The following is a 24541-nucleotide window of genomic DNA, read 5'->3' as shown; positions in this document are numbered from 1 at the left end:
TCTTTTTGGCGAATGCTGTTCCATTCTTGAGCAGATATTCAATATCAAGGTGCAACAAAACTGTTCTGATGACACATGGTGGCCCAGTGTAACCCTAACCCTTCGACACTTTGTGTGTCCCTCCCTCCCCCCTCCTCTTAATTAGTCACTTTTGAGTTTCAGGCTCCCTGTCTTACCTGAGGACTGTCCTTAGGCATTTTCTTCCCCTTCTGTTGCAGAGAGGAGCTGTGCTCGTTCCACTGATTAATCCACCCTGGTTCTGCATGTCTTGTCTTTTTTTTTTCTCACCCTTTAACTAACTCAGTATATTGCTTTGGAACCATAAAAAGACTTTTTAGTGCCATCTGTGTTAAAGTTTTTTTTTTTTTCTGTTAAAGGTGGAGATGTGGTGAAGATTGCCCAGCTGGCTAACATAGCAGGCAGTCAGAATCGAATCTCCCAGCCAGAGACCCCTGTTACTCTGCAGTTTCAGGGCAACAAGTTCACTTTGTCCCCAAGTCAGCTCCGTCAGCTCACCACTGGACAGCCCTTGCAGCTCCAAGGTACACTTGGTAATGTATATCCCATCGTCACACTTTCTTTCCTCTCCACATATTTTTCTTCGTTCCTTGTTTTGTGTCCAACTGACTCATCCATGTAATTCTGTTCCTTTTATTTGTTGTCAGCAAAAGGTTTTTGTAAATTTTAAGACATTATTATAATATTCTGGATGTTCTAATGTGTAAAACTCTTACCATATATTTACAACGTCCTTGGTCTGGTTCTGGTGCCAGACCTATGCCTTCACCTGTCAGCAATTTAATATGTCTTGAATACAACTGCATTGAAATTTGTTTATTCGACTTTTGCTTTAATTTGCTTTTATTCCTGTTTATGTCGTCATTAAATCCTTCATTCAAAAACCACGACAGTTCTTTTAATTCTAGAATTTAGATTTTCACATTTCATGCCTGTGTTATTTTCTGAGTATGCGCCACTTAATTGGTTGCTTAATGTCTCATGCATTCAGGCAACATCCTGCAGATTGTGTCAGCTCCAGGGCAGCAGATTATTAGGCCCCAGGGATCCATGGTAATGCAGACAATGCCTCAAGCTGTTCCTGCCTCCAGTGCCTCAGCTACTCCAGCAGTGTCAACAGCTCAGCAAGGTGACTTGGAAACAGTGAAGACTCTGCATTATTGTTTCTACCTCTTAATCGGTTATTTTGAAAACAGCTGACATTATAATTACATCTGACATTATAGTTCTGACAGTTGTGTGACATAATATGCCAGTAGGGCTGCCACAAACAATTATTTTGATAGTCGACTAGTCACAGATTATTTTTGCGATTAGTCTAATAATCAGATCATGCATCCATTGGACGTACAACGTACAGCTTATTGCACCAGCATGCATCTCTGAAAACGTCGGAGCGCTTTTGAAAATATGTGGTGTCTTGATAAACTGAGTAGATATATGAGGTTTACACAGCTACATTCTCGCCTGAAAATATGTTAAACATTTATTTTGTGACCCAGAAAGAATAATAAGAGTAATATTAAAACTAATTAGCTGTCGCCATTGTTGGAAACTGAGCAGGGCCGCGCTATGAATTCTGGGATAGGTTGGGCCACGAAGTATACACCCGACCCATCCTTCAAATCTGGGAAAATGAAGTGCGCATTTGTCTGCTGCATTTGTCGGAGTCTTTGAATCTGGACAATCTTCGTTGTGTCACTGTAACGTAATCGGCCTACTAATGCAGTCACAGGAGGATGCGGTTCCTGAATTTGGACACAGCTACGATACCGGACACTGCTTCTTCTTTGGGGTTTAACGGCAGCTGCCATCTTCTGTTTCAGTCTGTTATTACACTCTTAAATCCTACTACTTATTCCTGCGTCCTTTGGGATCTTACAAAGCTTCAAACAACGCGTCGACTATTAAATTAGTCGTTGACGACCGTAATCGTGACTAGTCGACTAATCGTGGCAGCCCTATATGCGAGATTGGGCATATAATTGCACCTCTTGTCCTCCTTTCCTTCTGTTGACACTGTGTGGTTTGTTTTTTTTTTTTTTTAAGCGGTGAGTACGAATACAAATGCCACGTCAGCCCCCATCAAGCCGCCTCCTGCAGCTCACGCTGGTTCTCAGGTCAGCACATCACTTTGCAGAAAACTCCTATTTATAATTTCAGTTTTCTGTTTCATCAAATAATTTTAGTCTAGTCACATTACAGGAAGAGCAGTTCTGATTGTACCATCTGTCACTGTGATACTCAGGAGTCGTCAGAAGAAAAGACTCAACTGATGAAAGAGCGATTGAGCCGTCTCTTCGAAGCAAATGAGCAGCGCTGCAGCCGCAGAGTGTTGTATGGGTCAGACCTGCTACAGGCATGCACTTTAGGTTCAGAGCCCGGTCACTCTGCCCTGACTGCTGGAGGCTGGAGCTGGGTGGGCATGGAAAGCTGTATCAGAGCCCAGAGAACCTGCGTGGCTACCACCTCTGCACTGAAGTCCTCTCTGCACTCTGTGGACGACTGTCTGGAGGCTGCCAGCAGCCTTTTCAAAAGGTACTTGAGATTTGTTTGTTCTGTGTTGTTATAAATCCATTCCATGAATATTTTACAGCGTGTCCTAATATTTTCTTAAATTCTATTATAGCTACAAAGGTAAAAGAAATGACCAGCTAAGATTTTATTGTTGTATTGCAAATCAGTTTTTAATTTTTCCTCTTTTAATCCAAATATCTAATGAACGTCTATGCTTATATGTGCTGCCTTTTAGACTGGTATGCATGGTGCCTCCAGCTGTGGCTTCAGCTCCTCACCTGTATGCAGCCAATCCCCCAGTTCCCTACAGACTTGAGCAGAAGTCCCTTCGCCGTCGGCTTCAGGAGGCCTCTCTCCCTCACAGCGCAGACATCCACTTAGCATCCAGACATCTCTTCTGTTGTCCTGACTTGCAGTTAATGCAAATGGACTCAGGTTAGTCCATGTAACACACCATTACACCTGGTTAAAACAAACAACTCTGACCTCTGATTTTGTTCATCAAAGGTGAAGAAGCACCTTGTTTTAGGCTGTAACTCAAGAACTGATGCTAGTTTTTACAAGACTTCACAAGTTATTAGTATTCAACAAAACAAAAGTGCTAAATATTTATTCATATTCAATAATTTTGACTTTTACCATTATCATTTAAAATCAGCAAAAGATGAAACCTGCAGCTCTCTCTCCCTTTTTCATTGACTCTACGTTCACTTCCTGTTGTTTCTCTTCAGTCTGTGGATTGCTTCATTGAGGGGAAAATGTAATTGGGGCCAAAAGTTTGACATATAACCACAAAAGCTGAGAAACCAACATGACAATTAAGAGAAATGTATTCTGTCTTTCTGTTCCTCACCCTCCAATCACATCTCTGCACCTACACATGCATTACTGTGTGACCTGAGTTATTGATGTTGACTAGAAGTAAAATACAAGAGTAGACAAACAAGAAATCCAGTTACTTCAGTGATAAACTTGAGAACAAAAGAATGGATACATAGAATATTAAACATAGGGCATTAACACATTTGATTGTAAAAAGAGGTACCAGAGCCATATAACTAGGTGTCAGTGACCTGTGATGACTGTCAGTCATCAGTGGCACACAAGCCACAGCAAGCTAGAACTGTCACACCTATTCTTTTAAAGCTCTATACGGTGTTCTTACTAAAAACATCACAGAAAAAAGGTTCCAGGTAAGGACAAACATCTCCTGCTTACACAGGCTGAGTGACTCCTCTCACGTTTTGCCTTGGATCTGCCTTGGATAATAACATGATAATTTTCTTTCCCAAAGGTAAACTGGAAGCTCTTGCCATCCTGCTGCAGAAGCTGAAGTCAGAGAGTCGCCGTGTCCTCATCTTTACACAGATGTTGAAGATGCTAGACATCCTGGAGGCCTTCCTAGATTACAGACAGCTCACTTACGTGCACATTGATGAGAGCTTCAGTTGTGATGAAAGACAGGTAAAATCACACCACATTTAATTTGTTCCTTATAAACATTTTTGCTGAAATCAAGTTTAAAGAAATGAATGTTGACAGAGTCATTTTAAATATTTTAATGTGAATTAAACTATTTTTCCCCTTATCTGTCTTTTTTTATTAGTTCATGTTTGTGTGGAGGGGATCTTTGAGTTAATTTGTTTTCAATTACAAATAAGCTATAGATGCAGGCAACTAACTGACAACAGCAGTCTCAAAAATAAACAATGACGATAAAAATGTCTAAAGCATCTGTTTCATATTAGAAAGGATAGTTTGTTTATTTACATGACAAAGCAAATGCATGAGTACATCGTGTTTTAAAACTAAACTGCGCCATCAACTATTTCAACTCTGTTCATTCGTTGCGTGCCTGCAGGAAAATATGAAGAAGTTCAACAGGAACAGGCAGGTGTTCTGCAGCATCCTCACCAACCGCTGCTGTTCTGCAGTTGGGACTGTGTTTGACGCAGACACCATCATCTTCTACGACACAGACCTCAATCCCAGCATGGACGCACGCACCCAGGAGTGGTGCGACAAAATAGGGCGTTCCAAGGATATTCACATATACAGGTGATATTATAAAAACAAGGCATTCTGATTTTGTTTCTATTTTTTGTGCTCCTTATTCCGCCCCCAGATAAAACAGTTTTACCTTATAACAGTGTTACTGAAAGACTCGGTTTTATTTACTTTTGCATGTCCCAAGGTTGGAGAGTGGGAATTCTATTGAGGAGAAGCTCCTGAAGAATGGTACCAAGGACCTGATAAGAGAGGTGGCTGCTCAGGGTACTGACTACACCTTGGCTTTCCTCACTCAAGTAAGATAAACTCACTGAAGCTTCTACCGATATTCAGACTATAAATATATGGAAAAAAGGTTTAGATCCCGCATTATTTAGTTCTACCCAAGACATGAAATAACTGTCCTGATATTGTGTGTTTGTAGCGGACAATCCAGGATTTGTTTGAAGTGGAGGCAGGCTCGGGAGAGAAGGTGGAGGAGTTTGTCGTCCTTCACCAGGAGCCTTCAGCCTCTGAGGCCATCTCTCCCAGAGTAGCTAGACCATACATCCAGGCTCTCCAAAGCATAAACTTGGATGCCCTGCCAGAGGATGAAGAGCAGCATCGGCAAAAGCAGGAGGACGAGTTGCCAGACCAGGAGTCAACAGAGCGGGACCAGGAGTCAGAAATCCACACCAAAGAAGAGCCTGCTCAGATAGAAGAGCTTAATGCAGTCATGGAACAGGTGGGTTTGCTTATTTTTTAATTTATATATGCAGCTTGAAAACTGGTTAAGCAAAAATAAACATTAAACGCTGGTTTGTTTTGTTTTTTCATTCACTCATCATTGAAACAGCTTACACCTATCGAAAGATATGCCCTGCATTATTTGGAGTACCTCCACGTCAGCGATGATGAAAAAGCTCTAAGGGTAAGAGTTAAGGCACATCTTTACAGATTTATTGCAGTGAAAATGTGGAAATCTGTTCATGAACAGGTTTTTATTTTTGTTGTTTTGTTCCTCAGGAGAAGTTGGAGTGTTCAAAGAGAAGCTGGGAGCTGCAGCAGTTGCAAAGGTTGAAGGAGGAGCAGCAGCAGCAGCACATGATGGAGGGAGATGAAGATCTCTTCACCTACACCAGAGAGGATGCCTACAACATGGTGGGTGGGACGGTTTGATCTCTGCTAATCAAGCAAGAAGTGGTACGTGGATTATTGTGCTGTAGTTGACCTGAACCTTTTCTCTGTACTTCAACAGGAGTATGTGTTTGATGCGGAGGATGGCCACACAGAAATTATGCCGGTAAGATGCCACATGTGACCTTATCTGTAAATGTTTACACAGATTCTTGAATGATGTAGACGCCTGTATCTCTTCCTCATTCGATGTACTTACATTGAGCCACAACATGAAATCCTATTTTTCCTATGGACGGTTTTTGACATGTGGTTTTCCACCATAGCTTTGGACTCCACCCACACCACCACAGGATGACAACGACATCTACATTGATTCTGTAATGATGCTGATGTATGACACCACACCCATGCCAGAGTCCAAGTTGCCTCCTGTCTACATTCGCAAGGAGCATAAGAGACTGAAGATGGATCCCTCAGGTAAGAAAATATCTCTCCTTTTAGAGAAGTTGTTGTAAATCTTGGGTTAAAGACCAGAAGAATGGACAAAATGCAAAAGTATCATTGCAAGTTTGTTTGGTTTTCTCCCCTAACTTCAGTGTGTTTCTTCAGCAGCAGCCAGAAAGAAGAAAAAGGGCCACGGGGAGACGGTCATTCCTCCCCGTTCCCTTTTTGAAAAAGCCAGTATGCTCAAAGTTCGCCGCGAGGTTAAAGACCAGAAAAAGAATTTCTCCCTCAAGCAGCAGGCACCCTTTGCCAAGCCCCTCCCCTCGCTGGCTAAACCTGCCACGGAGGCAGGGCAGGACAATCCAGAGTGGCTCATCAGTGAAGACTGGGCCCTGCTTCAGGTACTGGCTTTATTTACTCCTGCGTCCATGATGCTCTAAGCATCGTTAATCAATCCTGTGTTGCATTTCAGTTAACAAGTTATCTTTGCTGTGTGTCTGTTAGGCTGTGAAGCAGCTGTTGGAGTTGCCGCTCAACCTGACAATCGTGTCTCCTGCGCACACTCCTAACTGGGATCTGGTGAGTGATGTGGTGAACTCCTGCAGCCGCATCTACCGCTCACCCAAACAGTGTCGCAATCGCTACGAGAACGTCATCATTCCCAGGGAAGAGGGCAAGGTAATGAAAACAGGGTCATGTACTTTACTGTCTTGCACACATTTTGCTTGTCTCAACAATCACTCTTGTTTTTTTCCTTTTCTTTTTTTTTTTAAGTTGATGTATGAGGCAAACCCCAAGAAGAAAACCAAGAGTATATACAAGGTACTCTGTCTTGCTTGGTCTTTGCATTCAGCCGTTATTTCTTCTTGAATTCTGGGGCTCATTTTTATTCTTTTTGTCTGTCCACGTTTAGTCTAAGAACAGCCGTCCTCTGAGGACCTGTCAGATCTACACACAGGATGACAATGCCACTCACATCCAGCTCTACAACAGCCGCTTTGAACTCATGAAGATCATTGCCAGCAAGAGAAGCCCACCAATCAAACCACTGTAAGTACTGAGAATTTGAAAAAAAAAAAACCTACATTAACAAAATAAAAAAAAAAAAAAATGTAGTGCAATTATGTTCAGATAAGATATTGCCGTTTAAATGCATTCATCTATACTGCTTACAGACTCGGCATGAATCCATTTCAGAAGAACCCCAAGCATGCGTCTGTCTTGGCAGAAAGGTGCGACTTAAGTTTGTAATCACTGGGAATCAAAACCTGAAATCATTAAGCAAACAAAGAAGTGTAAGGTTTTATTATTTTCTCATTTTCAGTGGGATCAGCTACGATAAGCCGCTACCTCCCATCCAGGTGGCATCTCAACGGGCTGAAAGGATTGCCAAAGAGAAAAAGGTGCTTATCAGCAGTGTGCCACCGCTTGTGTTTTTATTTATCCAGGTGCTATGCCATGCTAGGAGAATGTAAGACTTATTACAGCAAATGTCTGTGAATAATTCTTTAGGTGCTTAGAGAAATCTGGTTAATATTAGTTTCCACCTGTCAGGACAGTTTTCATGCATGCGGTGCACAAAGGTAGTAGTCTGCACACTGTAGCTGTTGGATTTAAAAGCAATTATGCTATTATCTAGATATAAATCAGTGATCACTTCAAATGTTTTAATAGTATAAAAATCGGAGAAAAAAAACAAGAGTGAACTACTAAAAACAGACGACCATGCATCATCTTCAGTCTGGTTTTCATCCATCTTTACAAATATATTTGCTTTTGTGTTGCCTCCATGCATTGTTTGTGGATGTGTGTGTTTGCAGGCACTTGCAGAGCAACAGAAGGCTCAGCAGTTGGCCCAGCAGCAGACTGGAGCCCCCCAGGCTCAGGCTACACCTGGCCAAGCCCAGGCTCCTGCTTCTGGCCAGGCCCAGGTCCCTCAGGCTGCAGCAGTCGCCGGAGCTCCTGCTGTGCCTAACGCCGTACTGGTGAGACTCAGTAGTTGAGCTACATGTTTTTACATAGAGTCAGATCCAAAACGAGCTAATGGAAACTTTAAACATGCTTATCATGTTTCACAGGCTGGGGGCATAAAAAATGCCACTGTGGGCACTACCATTCAGACTGGTACGTACACACACACACACACACACACACACACACACACACACACACACACACACATATATGGTTTAGATTACAGTGCAGCTTGTGTCCCAGTAGTTAATTCCTTTCACTTTGTTTCTTCTAGCCACTGTTGGGGGGAATGTGATTGTCAACACAATAGCTGGAGTTCCTCAAAGCCCTTTCCAGCCCAACAAACGCCTGGCGTCTTCGGTCATCCCAGGAACGCTGTCTGTGAGTCGTGCTTTATTATCACTGGTGACCTGGCACTATTAACATACAGTGATATAAATAGTATTTGGATTGGAATAAAGCAGCAAACTCAGTCATCGAAACCTTTATTCATACTATTGCTGTTATTTTGATTAATGTAGCCTGCAGGTACAGCTGGAGCACAGGTGGTCCATGCACAGCAGAGGACTGTGACAGCTACTGCTGCCCCGGCTGAGGTGGTTGCCATAGCTACAGGTCAGGCTGTTAGAGCGGTTACCCCAGTGACAGCATCTGCAGTAGTTTCTACCACTATGAGCCCAGTGCGCTCACTGGTCACTCAGGTCACACCAGGTAATGAGCTTATCACTGGCTTTCCTCAGGTGCACATTTTGTTTTACAGCCCTGACCTTTCCTCTGTCCTTTTTCATGCATCGACTGTGCTGTCTCAAGGAAAGCCAATCAGCGCAGCCCAGCTCCATGTGCTCAGACAGCATCTGCCACAGGCTACATCCCCTCAGATGAAAGCCGTTAGCAAAGCCCAGGTACGTCACTACCACCTTTGTAGAATAACTACACCAAATGCAACAGTAACAGTCTCTTATAGAAAAAGTCATTTCATCTCTTGCATAAGGTGGACATGTGGTTATGATTACACAGATGACAATAATTCAGTTTTACCCACTACACAATGCAGTGCACTATTTTGTCAATGTGTGTAAGTTATCTGTATGACCTCTAAGTTAACTTGCATGGAAATATCTGTGTGACTTTTTTTCTTCTTTTTTTTCTTCTTTTTAAGGTACACAAGCAAAAGTTGCAGCAACAGGCAACAGCAACTCAGGGCCAGCAGGCTGCAGGGGCCCAGCAGGCCGCACAGGTGCCAGCTGCACAGACTGTACAAGCTAATCCTCAGCTAGCAGCTGTGACAACACAACGACCCGGAGCTGTGCTGGCCACCAACCTGCAGATGAGCAGATTGGTAAGATTAGAGAAATAGTGATTAGATATTGATGCAGTTGTGCAATACAACAAGATAAATGCTATTTTCAGCATATATTATCAAGAGAGATCTAAAAGATATAACATTAAGAGAGACTATTACAATTCACTGGTGGATCCCCAGAAACACTGTCCTCTGCTTATGTTAGTGATTGAGCTTGTGCCAGCTTTCTTACTCTTGTTCTTTTCACCCTGCAGACTGCTCGAGTACCCAATCAGAGCCAGATTCAGGCCCAGGCAGGACAGACAGCTCAGGTGACTCTGACCAAGCCTCCTGTAGTTTCTGTGCCAGCTGTGGTCTCATCAGCCGGAGTCACTACATTGCCAGTGACTGTAGCAGGCATTAGTGTGGCTATCGGTCAGGCCCAGAAAACAGGTGTGTTGAAATTCTTGAATTGCATACATCACAAGATGCAACAGTATTTGCTGCTGATTATATCTGCATCATTTGGATTGGAAACCCTTTTATAGTAGCAAAATGTATGTTCTCATCATCACGATCTTCTAATATGTCTTTTAATCTGACGCACTTTCTCCGTTCTGTCAGGTGTCCCCTTCCAACAGATGCAGGTCCAGCAGCTGATTCAGATGAAGAAACAGCAGCAGACAGTTCAGGTGGCAGCTGCACCCCAGCAGAAGGCAGGGCAGCCACAGCCAGGACAGGCCACTGTACAGCAAAAGGTAATGTCTTTGTTTACATATAGAGATTTGTGTTTATTGAGAGTATCGGGAAGTAATAGTTCACTAGTAATATTACTGTATTCGATAGAGCCAGTCACAGTATTTAATGTATTTTCATTTCCCTTAGATTGGCACACAGCAGGTGACAGTGCAGACCGCCCAGCAAGGTCAGCAGCCACAGCAAAAGGTGACCTATACCACCACCCAACTCCAATCGGGAATCAAGACCCAGTTCTTCGCTACATCGCTCCCCCAGGGCCAGAAACCAGCTGGAGCCCAGCAAATCCAGGTGCATCATCAGTGGCAACCCATACAACAGTACTTTCAGTGAAATATCGAGATTGTGTGTGTGTGTGTGTGTGTGTTAACATTTTCTTGTTTACTGCTCATATCAGCTGCCTAAGATCCCGCAAATAGTGCAGCAGCAACCAACTGTGGCCAATATTCAACAACTTGTGTCTTCTCCTCAGCAGGTAAGAGTTTTAGGCTTTTTACTAGATTGATTCTAGAGACATTGGAATAACCATCACTGCAGGCTTTCAGGTGTGCTGCCATTGACAAAATGCTTATATTTGATCTGGTATTATGTCCTCACTGGTGACAGCTGCAACTGAATGTTTTGTGTTTTCAAGTTGTCCATCCCATTCACCCTCTCACAAACATAAATAATCAATTTTATTACATCTGGCACAATTTTTGTCTTACATGTGAATGAACTGATAACTCAAGAATTTGGACACTAATTAAAAGGCTTAAAATTCTCCAGCACAGAATTCCAGCTCGAGGCCAGGTTGACGTTAATAAATTGTTAATATTGTTTGAAAGGGTTTTTTTTGTTCTGTTTTGTTTTTTCACACTTTCACTCAAGCAGGAATCTAGTTTCCTATGTTTACATCAATAAACAGGCTGTTCATTTGTTGCACACAGTTAAGAGATTAAAGGCGGAGGGAGCATTAAAAGTTTGAAAGATGGGCATGTTTTGTCCTTTGAGGCTTGTATTTAGAACCAATTGTAGACTACAGCTTTCAGCTGAAACCAAGGGTGACTGTTTGGATTGTGTGAGCGAGGAACAAATACAACAAATAGATGTGCTCTTGTCTTTGTGAAAGGGGTCATGCTATCATCCGTCCCGCTTACAGCACTGTGCTGTTTTAATTCATCATTGATGTGAAGTTATGCACAATTTGGTGAAGCTGACCAGAGTGTGTAAGGTAAAATATCAGATGAGATTTCTGTGGGGTCACTTTGTTTTGTTGTCTTTGTCACACTGAACCTTTTGACAGTTCATTTTCATTTCCGATTTTATTTGATTCATCACAGATTTTCTTAGCTTTGATATGCAGGAGAAAGGTTCGTATCAGATCTTTGAGACAGGATGGAAATGTTTAGTCTGTGTTGTTTCTCTTTAGATCCAGGCTCAGCCTCAGACTGTGACTCTGACCCAGGCTGCCACATCAGCTCCTGCTCAGGTGCAGATGATTCCCGCTGGTACGGCGACAGCCCAGGTGGTCCAGCAGAAGATCATCCAGCAACAGGTGGTGACCGCAGCCGCCTCACCCCAGATCCAGACACCACCTCCACACAGCCCAGCCCAGCAGCCCGCTGCAACCTCTACTGCCGAGTCCCCGGTGCAGCAGTCCGCTCAGCCACAGCAGGCCTCCAAGGGTCAGGCTCGCCAGGGGGGCATCAGAGCCAAAACCCCTGCCAAGCCCAGTGGGGGGAGCAGTTAGGAGATACACACTAATGAGACTGTATGTACCGAGCGTTTTCCCGCAGTACAATGACGAGGTCGTGCTTTCTTGTGGATCCTGCAACAACAACCAACCTTTACTTTACTCCAACCTCTCTAATCTTGTGTTCAACATAATTTCAGTGCTTGTATCTAAATCATTCTGGAAGATCAATCATGATGCTTCTGCCAATAATTCTGCTGGGATCCATAACTATCTCTCACTTGATCAATAACATTCTGCTCTTCATTTGTTTGTTGTAGAGCGTTTCACGAAATTTCCCCCACACCTACCACATAATCCCACCGTATGACAGCAGTCACGCCTTCTGCACAGTGGTTATATGACTCAACAGATGTATGAGGCTGAGGATTATGGGTGATTTTTGTTTGTTTGGTTGTTTTTTTTTTTTGTGTTTTTTTTTTGTTGCATTGGGAAATGAGCTCTCTGTTAGAATAAGTGTATTCATAAATAGTCTTGTTTTATGTCCGATTCTCTTGTTGTCTATAGATACTGAATGGAGAATAATGCACGTTCCTTTAGTCTTTTTTTTTATTATTATTATTTCAGCAAATACACTGTAAACATGTACTTTAGTATTTTGTTTCCTCATAAATTCTCCTTTTTTTATTGATGTGAAAGGAAAAAAAACATGTAAATATCAACAGCGGACATTTGTACTTGTAAAGTAGTTGTGTTTTCATTGGATTTTTCAGCCCAATTGTAATAAAGTGTTTTGTTTTTATACACAAATTCATCTTTTCCTTTCATTAAATCGTTGTAAGTACTTTGAAATCTTGTGACTTCTTACATCTTATTTCAGCACGCATCCTCTTTTGCTTTTACAGCCTTGTACACTGTGGAAATAAACACTTGATTTGAAGAGTTAAGACTAGAAAAGAAATGAGTTTGTCTGCAAGACCTGTAAGATTATTACACTTGGTAAGATTTCTTCAGTTGAAGGCCAGAAAATAAAAAAAGAACTTGAAAGACCCTTCACCCTAAGCCTAAATTGAGCTCTAGCTGCAGAGCCACATAATCTGGTCTGCACTTACTCAGCACCTTTAAACCTACAGAGCCCTTAATGTTGTTCAGTTTCATCCGTTTACACACACACGGCGTTGGAGCAACAAACCCAAGAACGCTTTAGGGTGCAGAGGAGTCAGACATCAAGTCACTGAAACCACAGCTGACCCCGTCTGATGTGTGCATCAGCTTCAAGTTAAACCACCGTTACGCCGCCTCATTTTGGTCCATATTGATATGATAGCATGACACAGTTGCTGCAAATTTCCCAGCTGCACATCCATGATGTGAATCACCATTTTCACCACATCCCAATGTGCTCTATTGCAGCGGTCCCCAACCCCCGGACCGGTACCGGTCCGTGAGTCGTTTGGTACCGGGCCGCGAGAGTTGAGGCTCAGGTGTGAAATGTATAGTTTTCAGGGTTTTTATCGGTTTTCAGCGTTATTTTGTTATCGTTTTTATCGTTTACTCGGTTTTCCTTGGTCTTTTCAGGTGTGTTATGAATAATTTTTCTTTTTTTCGGTACCGGTACTAGTTTTATTTTGTTGTATTTATCCGCGACACCTTAAAGGCCGGTCCATGAAAATATTGTCGGGCATAAACCGGTCCGTGGCGCAAAAAAGGTTGGGGACCGCTGCTCTATTGAACTGAGGTAAGGTGACTGTAGAAGCCATTCAAGTACAAAGAAGTAATGTCATGTTCAAGAAACCAGTTTGAGATGAGCTTTGTGACCAGGCGCATTATCCCGCTGGAACCAGGCAACAGACGATGAGTACACTGGTCATAAAGGGATGGACATGGCCAGCAACAATACTCGGGTAGGCTGTTACATTTTAGTGCGCAAAACAAAATATACTCCACACCATTACACCACCAGTAGCGTGAACTGTTGATCCATGCTTTCATGTTGTTCATGCCAAATTCTGACTCTGCCATCCAAATCTTATCAGACCAGGCAACACTTCTCCAATCTTCTTTTGTACGATTTTGAATGGTAGCTTCAGTTTCTTGTTCTTAGCTGACAGGTGTGGCACCGGGTGTGGTCTTCTGCTGCTCCAGCTCTGCTGCTTCAAGGTTTGATGTGCACTTCTGCACACCTCAGTTGTAACGTGTGTGACTTCCTGTTGCCTTCCTCTTAGCTTGAAGCGGTCTGGCCGTGAACTCTGAGATCAACAAATCATTTTCACCCAGAGAACTGCTGCGCACTGTGGAGTGCTCCCAGCAGATGAGCAGTGTGTGAAATACCCAGAGCATTCTCCCCTTTCCTGATGCTCAGTTTAAACTTCAGCAGGTGGTCTTAACCTTGTGTACGTGCACTGACTGAACTGGGCTGAACTTTAAGTTGAAATGGTTACTGTAACAAACTCTTTTGTCACGCATCTATTAACAAAAAAAATATGTTACACTAAACCCCCCTGAGTACAAAGAGATGGATAAAGGTTTTGCTTCTTGGCATGAAGTTGTGAGCAATCAGTGTTGGACTTCCTGCCTGTTTGCACGCTGACTTTCTGAATTAAGAAAATTGGAGGGTTGCTGCAAATTTGCTTCCAAAAGTGGCGCAAATGCAGATTTGTGATTGTCCAGAAGGGGTCGCTGGTGTATCAGAATCGCCTTGTCTGCTTTCCGAAGGAGGCTCCACTACTACTCAAGATTTTCCAGCTCAGTGATATTTCCCATCTGCTCCTCAGTGCACGCCCTGCCTCTTTCACTGGCACTCGGTGGCCGGCCCGCATTCACCGCTAAACGAGTGAGACAAGAGAGGTGAGGTGGAAGAAAGGACTCAGAGATGAACAGATGGACAGAGCTGGTTTCTTTTGGCCAGGACGTCATTCCATCCCTGAGCCCAACCTCTGTCATTGATACTAGTAAAATGCGTCCTTTTTCTCGTATATCTTCGGTGTTTAAATAGATAAATGCAGAAAAAGATCTGCTCACCTGTTATTTAAATGGCAGTTTACAGCAGACAGAGGCAGCATGAAGTGAAACTTCATATACCCCCCCCCAAAAAAAAAAATGGAGGGGGTTGTGATTTTAAACCAAAGAAACAACAGGCGCTTTGTGATCCGGGCACTAAGAGTGACACATTTCCAGCAGCAGGCTGTGCTTCCAGAGAGCCCTCACAGCAGCAGGTTGTTGTTTTGATATTTTCATTCCCAATGAGAAAGTCATGCATTTAGGAGGAGGAGGGTGCGGTATAAGCAGTGTGGCGTAAAGGCTGCTGAGTGGTGTCAGTCGCTTTTATCTTCCTGCTCAGACACTAGCCGCCCACCAAGTGAGTGTTTACCTCAGCCGGGTCTTTAAAGCCTCTGAAGAGTGTCAAATATGCGAGGGAGAAATGAGGGCTGCTCTTGCACTATTGTGTGTGGCTCTCTCCCCCCCCCCTGCATTTGCACAGAGCCGTGAACAAATGCCCCTGAAGCATGTGGAAAAGCAAAGGAGCCCATTTGAGTGACAGCCTCTGGAAAACCGGGATGATACAACGATTACATGTATTGACACAGCTCCAGTGAAGAGATCAACATGGCAAACGGCTTTGTTGTTGCCTAAGAAACAAGCAGAGCTGAAGGCAACGCGTGCACAAGCAAGCTCAGCAGGCCTGTATGGAGGGCCAAGGCTGCCTAAATAAATGGCCAAACGCTTAAATAAAAGGAGACATTACAAAGCTGCGTGAAACAACCCATCTTCAAATGATATTCTTGTTTGCTTTTGCCTACGATTGAGATACTTTCACATTTACTTTCCGATGTTATTGGTTTGATGAGTTGGTGTATTTATTTATATACTAGTTTCCCTTCCCCTCTCTCTCTCACACATACGCACACACATACACAGACACACACTCGTATTCTTTTTACAGTTCTTCCGGTACGCAGCTGAGAACTGTCAGTCAAACTGGGTCATGGGTTCAGCTTTGCACCTGTTGGTTGATCAAAACAGGATCACAATACAAGCGGTTGCCTCATTGCGGGAAGTTGCTAAAGAAGCGAGGTTAAACAGCCCAACTGAAAATAACGCCGTCAATCAGTACAGTGGAACGGAAATGTAAGCGAATAGGGGAATTTTCGCAAAAGCCAATAAATAAATATACCACAAAATGAAGACAGAGCTGACTCGTTTATTCGTTATGAGTGCACAGAGTGACAGATAAATAGAGAGAGTATGGCAGTTTCTGCCCTCTGTGAATGAGTGTGGGGATAAAAAAGAAAGAGATCAGGTATTAGGGAGTCCTTGGGAGCGAGCTCTGCCTCACCCTGCAGATGATAAAAGTCCAAATCCCCTCTCTCTCTCTCTCTCTTTCTCTAATGTTCTGGCCAGCCGCTGATCACACAGCCCCGGGGGCTCGGCGCTAATGATGCTCCTTCAATGATGCTGATGATCACCGCCGCTGGAAAAGAAGCAGGCCATCTATACTGAAAGGTTGCCATGGCAACCAACTGTGACCCCCTTTAGTGGAAATCACAGGGCTGGTGGAACAATGGTTTATGTAGCACACACTGGCAACGCAGCCCTCTAAGCTCCTCAAACACGTCTCGCTTCGGGCTTTTATTTTATTTACGCTTTTCCTTTAAATAGATGCATCACATTAGGAACATGTCAGACCGTGCTGTCCAAATGCTGCTCATGTGCCCTTGAGCATGGTATTTGACCTTTTGTCACTGCTGCTGTGGAGCTTTTCGGCAAACGGTGGAACTTCGACACTTCGCAGGTTTAAAAAAAGAAAGCCTTTTAGCATCTCATGAATAGCATTGAAAGCCAGCCGTTTCGATCCATACTAATAAACATTAAAGCTTCTATCAGAGGTGATTTCTGTGAAGTCCTCCCCTCTGTAACGAGACAGCTTCACTCAGTTTAGTCATCTCCCCGTGCTCCTTAAGCCTCCTACAACCCATGAGACTCCTGAGGCCAAAGCAGGACAGGCCTATTACTCTAACTGATGAGTCACAGGTCTGCTGGCTGATTTCACTGAATTGCAGTGAGGCGGTGGGGGTGGTGGTGTTGGAGGTGGTGGTGGTGGGGGGGGGTATGTGCCGGTGGTAATTGCTCTGCATGTAAGATGCAGCGAGAGAGAGCTCACCGGAGCTGACACGCTCCACTTCCCTCACCACAGTGATAGGAAGTGTCATTCAGCACTTTGAAAACATACCACGTAAATCCACAATATAAGTCTGCCACTCTCTGCTCCCACCTCCCACTCATTTCCTCTGAATCTCTCCCTCTCTGTCTCCCTGGGCTTCTCTTTCTTACCTCCGTACCTCTCGCCTCTTTCTCTCTGTCTGCTCCTGTCAGCCCACTACGCTCGGCTGTTCTCATCTTCCACGCAAATGTCTTGTGGCATGACAGTCATGTAAGCGAGTGGCTGTGAACCACAAAGATGATCTCTGTCTTCTCTCCGAGCCTCGGCGATAACCTTGGCTGAAGTGTGGCCCCTGCCCTTCCTTTCCAGCTCCGGCCTTTAATGCGCGAAATGCCTGTCGTCTGCCTGCCGTTCCTGCGCGCGTGTGCGTGTGCGTGAGCGTACATGCGGCTTGCGTGCCACACCTAGGTCCGTACACTTCGAACGCTGCTGATACGATTATTGTTGTTTTATTTTTCAAGTAGACCCGAGATACATAGCATTTGCAAGTGACAGTTAAAGTACAGACTCTCGGCTTTAATTTGAGGTTATTTGCATCCAAATTGCAGGAAGGGTTTTGGAATTACAACTCTTTAATATGTGGCCCCGTCTTTTTCAAGAGCTCGAATGTAATTGAGCAATTTACTGAAAAGCTTTTTCCTGGAGTGAGGCTCTTTTTCTTTTAGAAATTTGCTCAGGAGCAGGACTCTTTGGACAGATAACACTAAAATTTAAGATATACCAGAATGATGGAAGACAAAAAAAATTGTAGGAAAAGTAAAAGACGTATAAAAAAAACATTAGAGGAGATATGATGCATTAGCATGTGGAGTGACACCTTGTCACTGGTGTTTATAGATGATGTGATAGAAGACAGCAGCAGCTGTATCAATTCTGCAGTTTATAGATATCCACATTTAGTAAAAGCTTACAAGTCAATCAGCTGATCTCAGTCCAGCTGATTAAGGCAAAACTAAATGCAGAAAGGCCCACGATCTGAAAGGTGGAAACCCATTCTCTGCTGATGTCCTGACCAAGTTTGAAATAAAACACCTAATTTCTGACTGTACAACTGCATTTGAGCTTCTAAAAATAAGAGGAAAGTCTTCTAGTGTCATTTGCACTTTTACTTTGGAGTTTCTCATTTCCAGGCACGCTGGCGATATCCACCTCCTCGATCAGAGCACAAAACATAATGTCCCCTGTCAGTATTCATGTGCAGAACCGTAGGCTGTCAGTTCTTCCATATCGTGATATAGTTTCTGAATTTCACGAGCAATGTGGAGGATTTAGCCTACAGCCTCTCATACTGAGCGTGTCATATTGGCCCATTTTTGATCACAGATTGTAACAGATTATACCCCAGCTATTAAGAATTTTATATTTAGAAGAAAGACAGGCTGAGTATTTTTAGTTTTAGCCTTGGCGTGCTTAAAATAATGTTTAAAAGACTATTTCCGCTAACATGAGTGAAACTGGCGAATGCTCGTACGACGGCTGCGAAGCCAGAAATGTAACTGGCTTCGAGGGGAACGGGGAGGACCGTATCCAGTCTGAGGGGAGACGACGAGCTCCTTCTCTTCTTCCCGGCCTCTGTGGAGCGCAGCCCAAAGCGGCTAATGTTTAAACCACCCAGCTGTCTTAGTGGAACCACAGCGCAGAGCCTCGTGGTGGTCTGGGCTAGGGAGAGAGATAGAGCAGTGTTTGGGAGGGGGATGGGTGCATTGGAAAGGGAGATGATGTGAAGAACATCTACCACACACACACACACCATCCCTGCGTCTGCACCCCCTCTCATCCGCTCTGCATGAACCCCCTAAACAAACTCACACACATGCTGAAAGATGAATGTCCAACAAATGGAGGCAAGAGGTGAGTGAGGGCCGTATGACAGGCGTATTGTGCAGCCCCCCCGGCAGCCCCCCGTCTGAGAGGCCAGTAATCAAGGGGGCCCAGTCGGCGGGGCCAAGGGGGTTATGGGTGGAACGGGGTGACTGCTGCTGAGGTGGGGGCAGTCGCTGTCTCACTAGGATGTTATTTATTGGCTTACTTTGAATCTCCTGCTGCCGCCTGCAGTCTCTGTCACACCCACTGATCTTGTCCCCCCCACCCCCCACCCCCACCATGGATGGTCCTGTAGGTCGTTCTCTACCTCTCTTCCCCACATGAAGTATATTGTTCAAAAGCCTTCTGCTAAATACCAAGGAATCAAGAGTTATCTACCTTATGTGAACATAATTCCACCTCCACGGCAGCTGAGATCGAGTACCAGCCACCAGCGATGAAGATGGATGTATAAAGAGCATCACCTCTTACTGTGTAATATCCTCAGGTGAAAGTTTAGATACTTTTCAGCAACTGACAGAAACCTATCATCCGGAGAAATGCCATTAAAGATGGCATTTTGAAATAAACCGTCAAAACCACAGAGAAATGTAGAACACAATGCACCCGCCTTAAGCTCAGACCTACGGGGAAATTACTCCCAGGAAAAAAACACTTTAAGGTTTGTCATTACTCCAAAAACAGAGTAATATGCACTGCTGTGAAGAACTAAGTACCTCCCATGATTCAGTGGCTTGTTGCTTCAGTTCATTGACGTTTGCAGGCATTTGTTTATGCACAGCTCTCTTAAGATCCCGCTACAGCATTTCAGTCCGGCTGACGTCAGTGAAACATCTTGACGCTATAGACTTGCTGCTGTGCTTGGGATCATTGTCCTGTTGCGTGACCCAATTTGGGCCAAGCTTTATCTGTGAGACAGCTGTCCTCACATTTGACCCTGCATTATTTTGGTGTACAGAGGAGTCGACTCAATGACTGCACGGTGCTCCGGCAAAACAAGCCCAAATCCTCACCCGTCCACCGCCGTGCTGACAGCTGGTATGAAGTGTTTGCGCTGCTTTGTTGTTTGTTCGTAGCTGAGCTGCAATGTTCCTCTTAGAAAGAAGAAGCTTCCTCCTGGCAACCCTTCCAAACAAGCCACACTTATTCAGCCTCTTTCTAATTGCACTGTCATGAACTTTAACATTTAACATGCTAACCAAGGCCAGTGGAGTCTGTGATGTAGCTCTTGGGGGTTTTTTTTTTTTTTTTTTGCATTTTCTGTGAGCATTGCACGGTCTGACCTCGGGGTCAGTTTGCTGGGACCTGCATTCCTGGAAAGATTGCGACACTGTCGTAGCACAAACCGTTTATTTATTTACATATTCTTTTTCGGTGGAGGAAGCAATAGATTCACATCTGTGAATGTGTGATCTATCTACAAATGTGAGTCACAGGAACTTTTTGAATATAAAGGACAAAAAAAAAGATTCAGTAATTTAATCTATTCCTTTACTTTTTGGGAAACCTTATGCGTTTCATTCTACCGCTGATGGCTTGGTTTGTGTTTGTATAATTTATTTGTTCCATTTTTCCCTGAAGATTTTTTTTCAAGTTTAAAAATCTTTTTTCTGCTCTCCAATTCTCCAGAGTGACTGGGTAAAGTGCTATGAACTCCAGCTGTGTTTACGCACCTTGTATGACCCCTCCATTTGATCTGTACTTTCAGGAAAATACGAGACCACTTGAAAGGAAATAATCATCAAGAACTTCTTATTTCTGTATTTTGTTCCCATGTTAAAAACCCAGTAAAATTAAGTTATCAGCTAAAACTTATAAATATGAGGTGCTCTGCAGAGGTTAGGGCTCTGATCATGAACCAGCCTCTCTGTTAAATGCATAAAACGCCCCTATATACACCCATTTGTATATTTGACCTGTTATCTGAACAACCAAAGTGCAAAGTACCACAAGTCACAAACAAGAGATCAGACATGGCAGCTTTTGTTTTAGAAAAAATAACCCTAACTGTGCTTTAGCTTTTCTTTCTGCCTCTCTGTTTGAGGCAGTGAATGTATATTAGAGGGATCCCAGAAGCTACAAAAATAATCTTCTCCCACACAGACGTGCCCAAGATGCTGGCACAGGAAACTGCAATTTGGCAGAAACAATCCCACACAATTTGTTTGCCTCCTGTGGCTCTTAATCGTGGGAGGTGACTGTTAGCGCAGTCGCTTCACAGCACAGAAGGTTCAAACCTCCTGGTCAGCTTTCTCCTTACTGTGTGGAGTCTGCGTGTTCTGCTTTCAGCCTGTGTGGGTTTCCTCCAGCTGCTCTGGCTTCCTCCCACAATCCAAAGACACGCTCTCCAGGTCAACCGGTGATTCTAAATTGACTTTACGTGTGGATAAAGAGTCTGTGCTTGTCTGTCTCTCTGTGTTGGATGGAGGTAGTATTAGGGATGGGCAGGTGGTCACTGCGTTACTTTTGCTGATGTTTTCCGCTACAATCCTGCAGCACATTTTCTGCGTCTGCACAAACTCTTGCACCATCAGACGTATGAGGGAAAACCTGTAGACCGACTGATGGTGCAGGATAAAAATCAGGAAATCACAATGAGTGTCTGTGCAAAAATGTGGTAATCAATCTGCACTAAACAGAGCAACAGACCAACCGATCAATACACCCACTGAAAAAAGCCACGCCACAAGCTGAAAACCACAGCACACAGCGTCAGTGTGCTGGTGTGAATGTGACCAGTAACCCACTGTAGGACTTTGGGGTGTCCTAAAACAAAGCATCATATTTATGGCATATTTCCTCCAAATATTCCAGATATTTGATAAAAATTACCCGTTTTATTTATTAGGGTTGCTATTTCAGCCAGGTAACACCCTGGACATCACTACTGGTTTCCTCATAGGCTGCTCTTTCATATAACCTGCACCACCTGTATTCATTTCTACATTAATTAAACTGAACAAATAAAATTAGCCATTCCTTTCCAGTTCCTGTGCTCGGTACATGACAGATCTTTTCTTTCAGTGGAATTTTTTTTGTGGAATGATTGGAATGCCCCCAGCATGATAGGAAACATGTGTGTTAGATGAAGCAGTTGGCTGATTTTGGTTGTTGGGAGATAATGAGATAATGGGATTCACAGTCACGTGGAGCGTACAGTACAGTGGATTACGGATGCATGATCCAAAAACACACATTCCAGCCGCAAACACTTGTGAAACTTAACACAGCGAGTTTGAGCAATGCAGAGGAACAGGAGCCATTAATCCGAGGATTGTAATTCTGGTCTGGCAGGATCCACAATCCCCCCTTCCACTGCCCCCACCCTCAGCCTCCTGGACAGCTACCATACTGAGGATTTGGGAATTCAGACAAACTATACCTTATAACATTCCTGTTTCAAAATAGCTGTAAGCCTTGTACATGCAGCCAAAGTGCTTCAGGCTAGGGGGGGAGGGGGGCAGGTTGGCTTTAAGCTGCAACAGATTAACAACCAGCAGCATTTTTTTTAAGCCACACAGATGCAGGGACTCTAGTGATGGCAATTCCAGTCAGCTTTGGTCCAGACTGAAATATCTCAGCGAGTCTCGCATAGAGTACCACATTTTTTTCCTTCTCTGTTTCTATTTATATCATTTCTCTTCCGCTGAGGATAAATTCCCTGGTGATCCCTGGATTTTTTTTCTGGGACACCATTAGCAGATCCAGCTCAAGATCAATGAAATATCTCAAAGTACCAGATGGATGTGTTCTAAACGCATTCATGGTTATCAGATGGTGCATCCTGGTGATTTCGGAGCTAATAATCACTAATGAGAATTCATAAAAAGCAATAATGGCCATCACATCTTCACTTCTCCAGCTGCACACACTCTGCTTGAATCATTGCACATCACCTCACTGCAGAGGTTCTTTTTGAGTTTAAACGTGCTGCTGTGTTCCAGTATTATAGCTGATCCATAATGCACTCGATCATCACTCATTGCCGTTGTTGTGAGGCAGAGGCTGCACTGCTTCAGCAGGAACTGCTGCGGCGCCCGCAACTTCCAGCCTGCGAGCACGTCGATAACGAGCGGCGTGCCTCGCTGACAGAATCGTTTACTGCCCGGAGGGGTTGGAGACGAAAGTGGAGTGTGCATGCCTGCCTCTAACCTACTTAAAGCCTCTCGCTGCACAAATGGAAGTGTTGATATGCAACATGAGATCTCTTGGTGAATTCCTCCCTGCAAGTAGACTGACCAGAATAAATGTGTGAGATTAATGCCAGAGGAAGCACTGATGCGGTTGCTGTGCATGGCTGTGTGTGTGTGTTTGCCTTTTTCTTTGCTTGTGTCAGCATGTAAGTGTACAAGGATAATATTTAGCAAGTGTATCATATTTCAGGGGTATTCAGTGCACCACGCGGGCCAAAAGCTGTGCGCAGTTCCTCTCTCCACATATACGGATGGCTGTTATGTAAAACAAAAAAGTGTGCAGGTATGAGAAAGAAATAGAAACAGGGAGGGGGAATGCTGTCCGTCCAGGGCGTGTACTCCTGCTGTCAGCTGAGCAGCTATAGCATAGTTTCAGCTCCTTAATTCTATTTGCCTCTCAGGGGAACCTCCCCCCAAACCTCTGACACACATTTTTAAAGAGCTTTGTTGGGCAATTGGAGGAGGGAGAATGGAGGTGTTGGTGGTGGTGGGTGGGGGAGGGGGGCAGTGTACTTCCAGCTCTTACTGAGCTGAGTCTGGAGAAGACATAAATCACACACGCACAGACACGCGTACGTGCACGAGTCATGCTGCTTCATGAGGAGATGGAGTCCAGTATCTTGGTCAGGGGCCTCGTTCCTTGCCTGAAATGTTGGAAAGGGGCGGAAAGCAAAAAAAGGAAAAAGAAGAAGAAGAAGAAGAAGAAGAGGGAATGGAGAGAAGAGCAAGACATCTTGTCATCTTCTGGGTGCTGTTACTGGGTGTTGTGGTTTCCAGGACTGGGTTACAGTTTTTCCTGTGTGTATAATTACAAGGACACGGTGATTACTATGCTTATGTATTTATCTCAATCATGCAGAGAGGGGGGGTATATTTTGGTCGCTCCTTTTCTTCTTCTTCTGTTTTTTTAAAGCTCAACTTTAACTTGGTTTTCTCGTGACTTTTATACAGTTAGCTGTTTCCCAACATCCACCCTGCTTTGATTCCCTGCCTGTAGATTTTAGTCAGGAATCTCAGATGTTCATTTAGTACAGTCCAAGTTTTGTTGTTTTAATTTATCAAAGCTTCAATTTACAAAGCTGAAGCCAGCAGCTCTGTGGAGGACCCGTGACCTATACCAGCAGCAAAGCAAAACCAACACTAATCGGGTAATTGGCATCCTTTTATGCCCTGCTGCCGATGAGCCACACTTTGCTCATAACCTGCCAGAGTTGTTCCCACACTTTACAAAAAGACAATAGAGCATGTAAGCATGGTATTATTCTTCAGAATTAAAACTATTACCCAAAAGTGTCTATAAACCCTGTATTTACATTAAAAACATGTAACGCTACAAATCTCAAAGGATACCTAAAAACCCCAATCATGTTTCCCACCCTGCCTCCTCCTCAGTCTCTCCCAGAGCCTTTAAATAGTGTTCAGACCCGCAGGGACACATTTGCCTGAACACCCTGGAGAAGACAAAGGAGAAAACAGGTGAGCGGTTGCGACACTACAAACCCACTTGC

At 43.9% G+C, this 24541-nt stretch overlaps 1 protein-coding gene across 6 annotated transcripts in view; it reads left to right on the top strand.

Annotated features, from left to right (window-relative positions):
- The window catches only part of ep400 (E1A binding protein p400), a 28074-nt gene extending 15427 nt beyond the window's left edge, over nt 1-12647 (top strand). For 4 of the 6 annotated variants that reach the window (XM_084945887.1, XM_084945885.1, XM_084945883.1 and 1 more), the window contains 30 exons: nt 378-551; nt 1010-1147; nt 2068-2138; nt 2267-2556; nt 2771-2970; nt 3830-3999; nt 4397-4593; nt 4730-4841; nt 4970-5269; nt 5381-5455; nt 5551-5685; nt 5783-5827; nt 5988-6141; nt 6274-6509; nt 6613-6786; nt 6883-6930; nt 7022-7158; nt 7284-7340; nt 7433-7511; nt 7929-8093; nt 8187-8232; nt 8357-8463; nt 8604-8793; nt 8893-8984; nt 9242-9421; nt 9640-9817; nt 9989-10122; nt 10250-10411; nt 10518-10595; nt 11532-12647. In XM_084945887.1, the coding sequence (XP_084802013.1) occupies nt 378-551; nt 1010-1147; nt 2068-2138; nt 2267-2556; nt 2771-2970; nt 3830-3999; nt 4397-4593; nt 4730-4841; nt 4970-5269; nt 5381-5455; nt 5551-5685; nt 5783-5827; nt 5988-6141; nt 6274-6509; nt 6613-6786; nt 6883-6930; nt 7022-7158; nt 7284-7340; nt 7433-7511; nt 7929-8093; nt 8187-8232; nt 8357-8463; nt 8604-8793; nt 8893-8984; nt 9242-9421; nt 9640-9817; nt 9989-10122; nt 10250-10411; nt 10518-10595; nt 11532-11852 (4445 nt within the window). In that variant the 3' untranslated portion in view covers nt 11853-12647. The remainder of the gene's footprint in view (nt 1-377; nt 552-1009; nt 1148-2067; nt 2139-2266; nt 2557-2770; nt 2971-3829; nt 4000-4396; nt 4594-4729; nt 4842-4969; nt 5270-5380; nt 5456-5550; nt 5686-5782; nt 5828-5987; nt 6142-6273; nt 6510-6612; nt 6787-6882; nt 6931-7021; nt 7159-7283; nt 7341-7432; nt 7512-7928; nt 8094-8186; nt 8233-8356; nt 8464-8603; nt 8794-8892; nt 8985-9241; nt 9422-9639; nt 9818-9988; nt 10123-10249; nt 10412-10517; nt 10596-11531) is intronic. The other 2 variants (XM_084945886.1, XM_084945884.1) reach the window with 2 other exon arrangements.
- Nucleotides 12648-24541: the final 11894 nt, after the last annotated feature.

The sequence above is a fragment of the Perissodus microlepis genome, chromosome 12 (assembly GCF_051167445.1).
Source record: "Perissodus microlepis isolate ML-2025 ecotype Zambia chromosome 12, ASM5116744v1, whole genome shotgun sequence".
NCBI classification, from domain to species: Eukaryota; Metazoa; Chordata; class Actinopteri; order Cichliformes; family Cichlidae; genus Perissodus; species Perissodus microlepis.
This window is presented reverse-complemented; position numbering and strand designations above follow the sequence as displayed.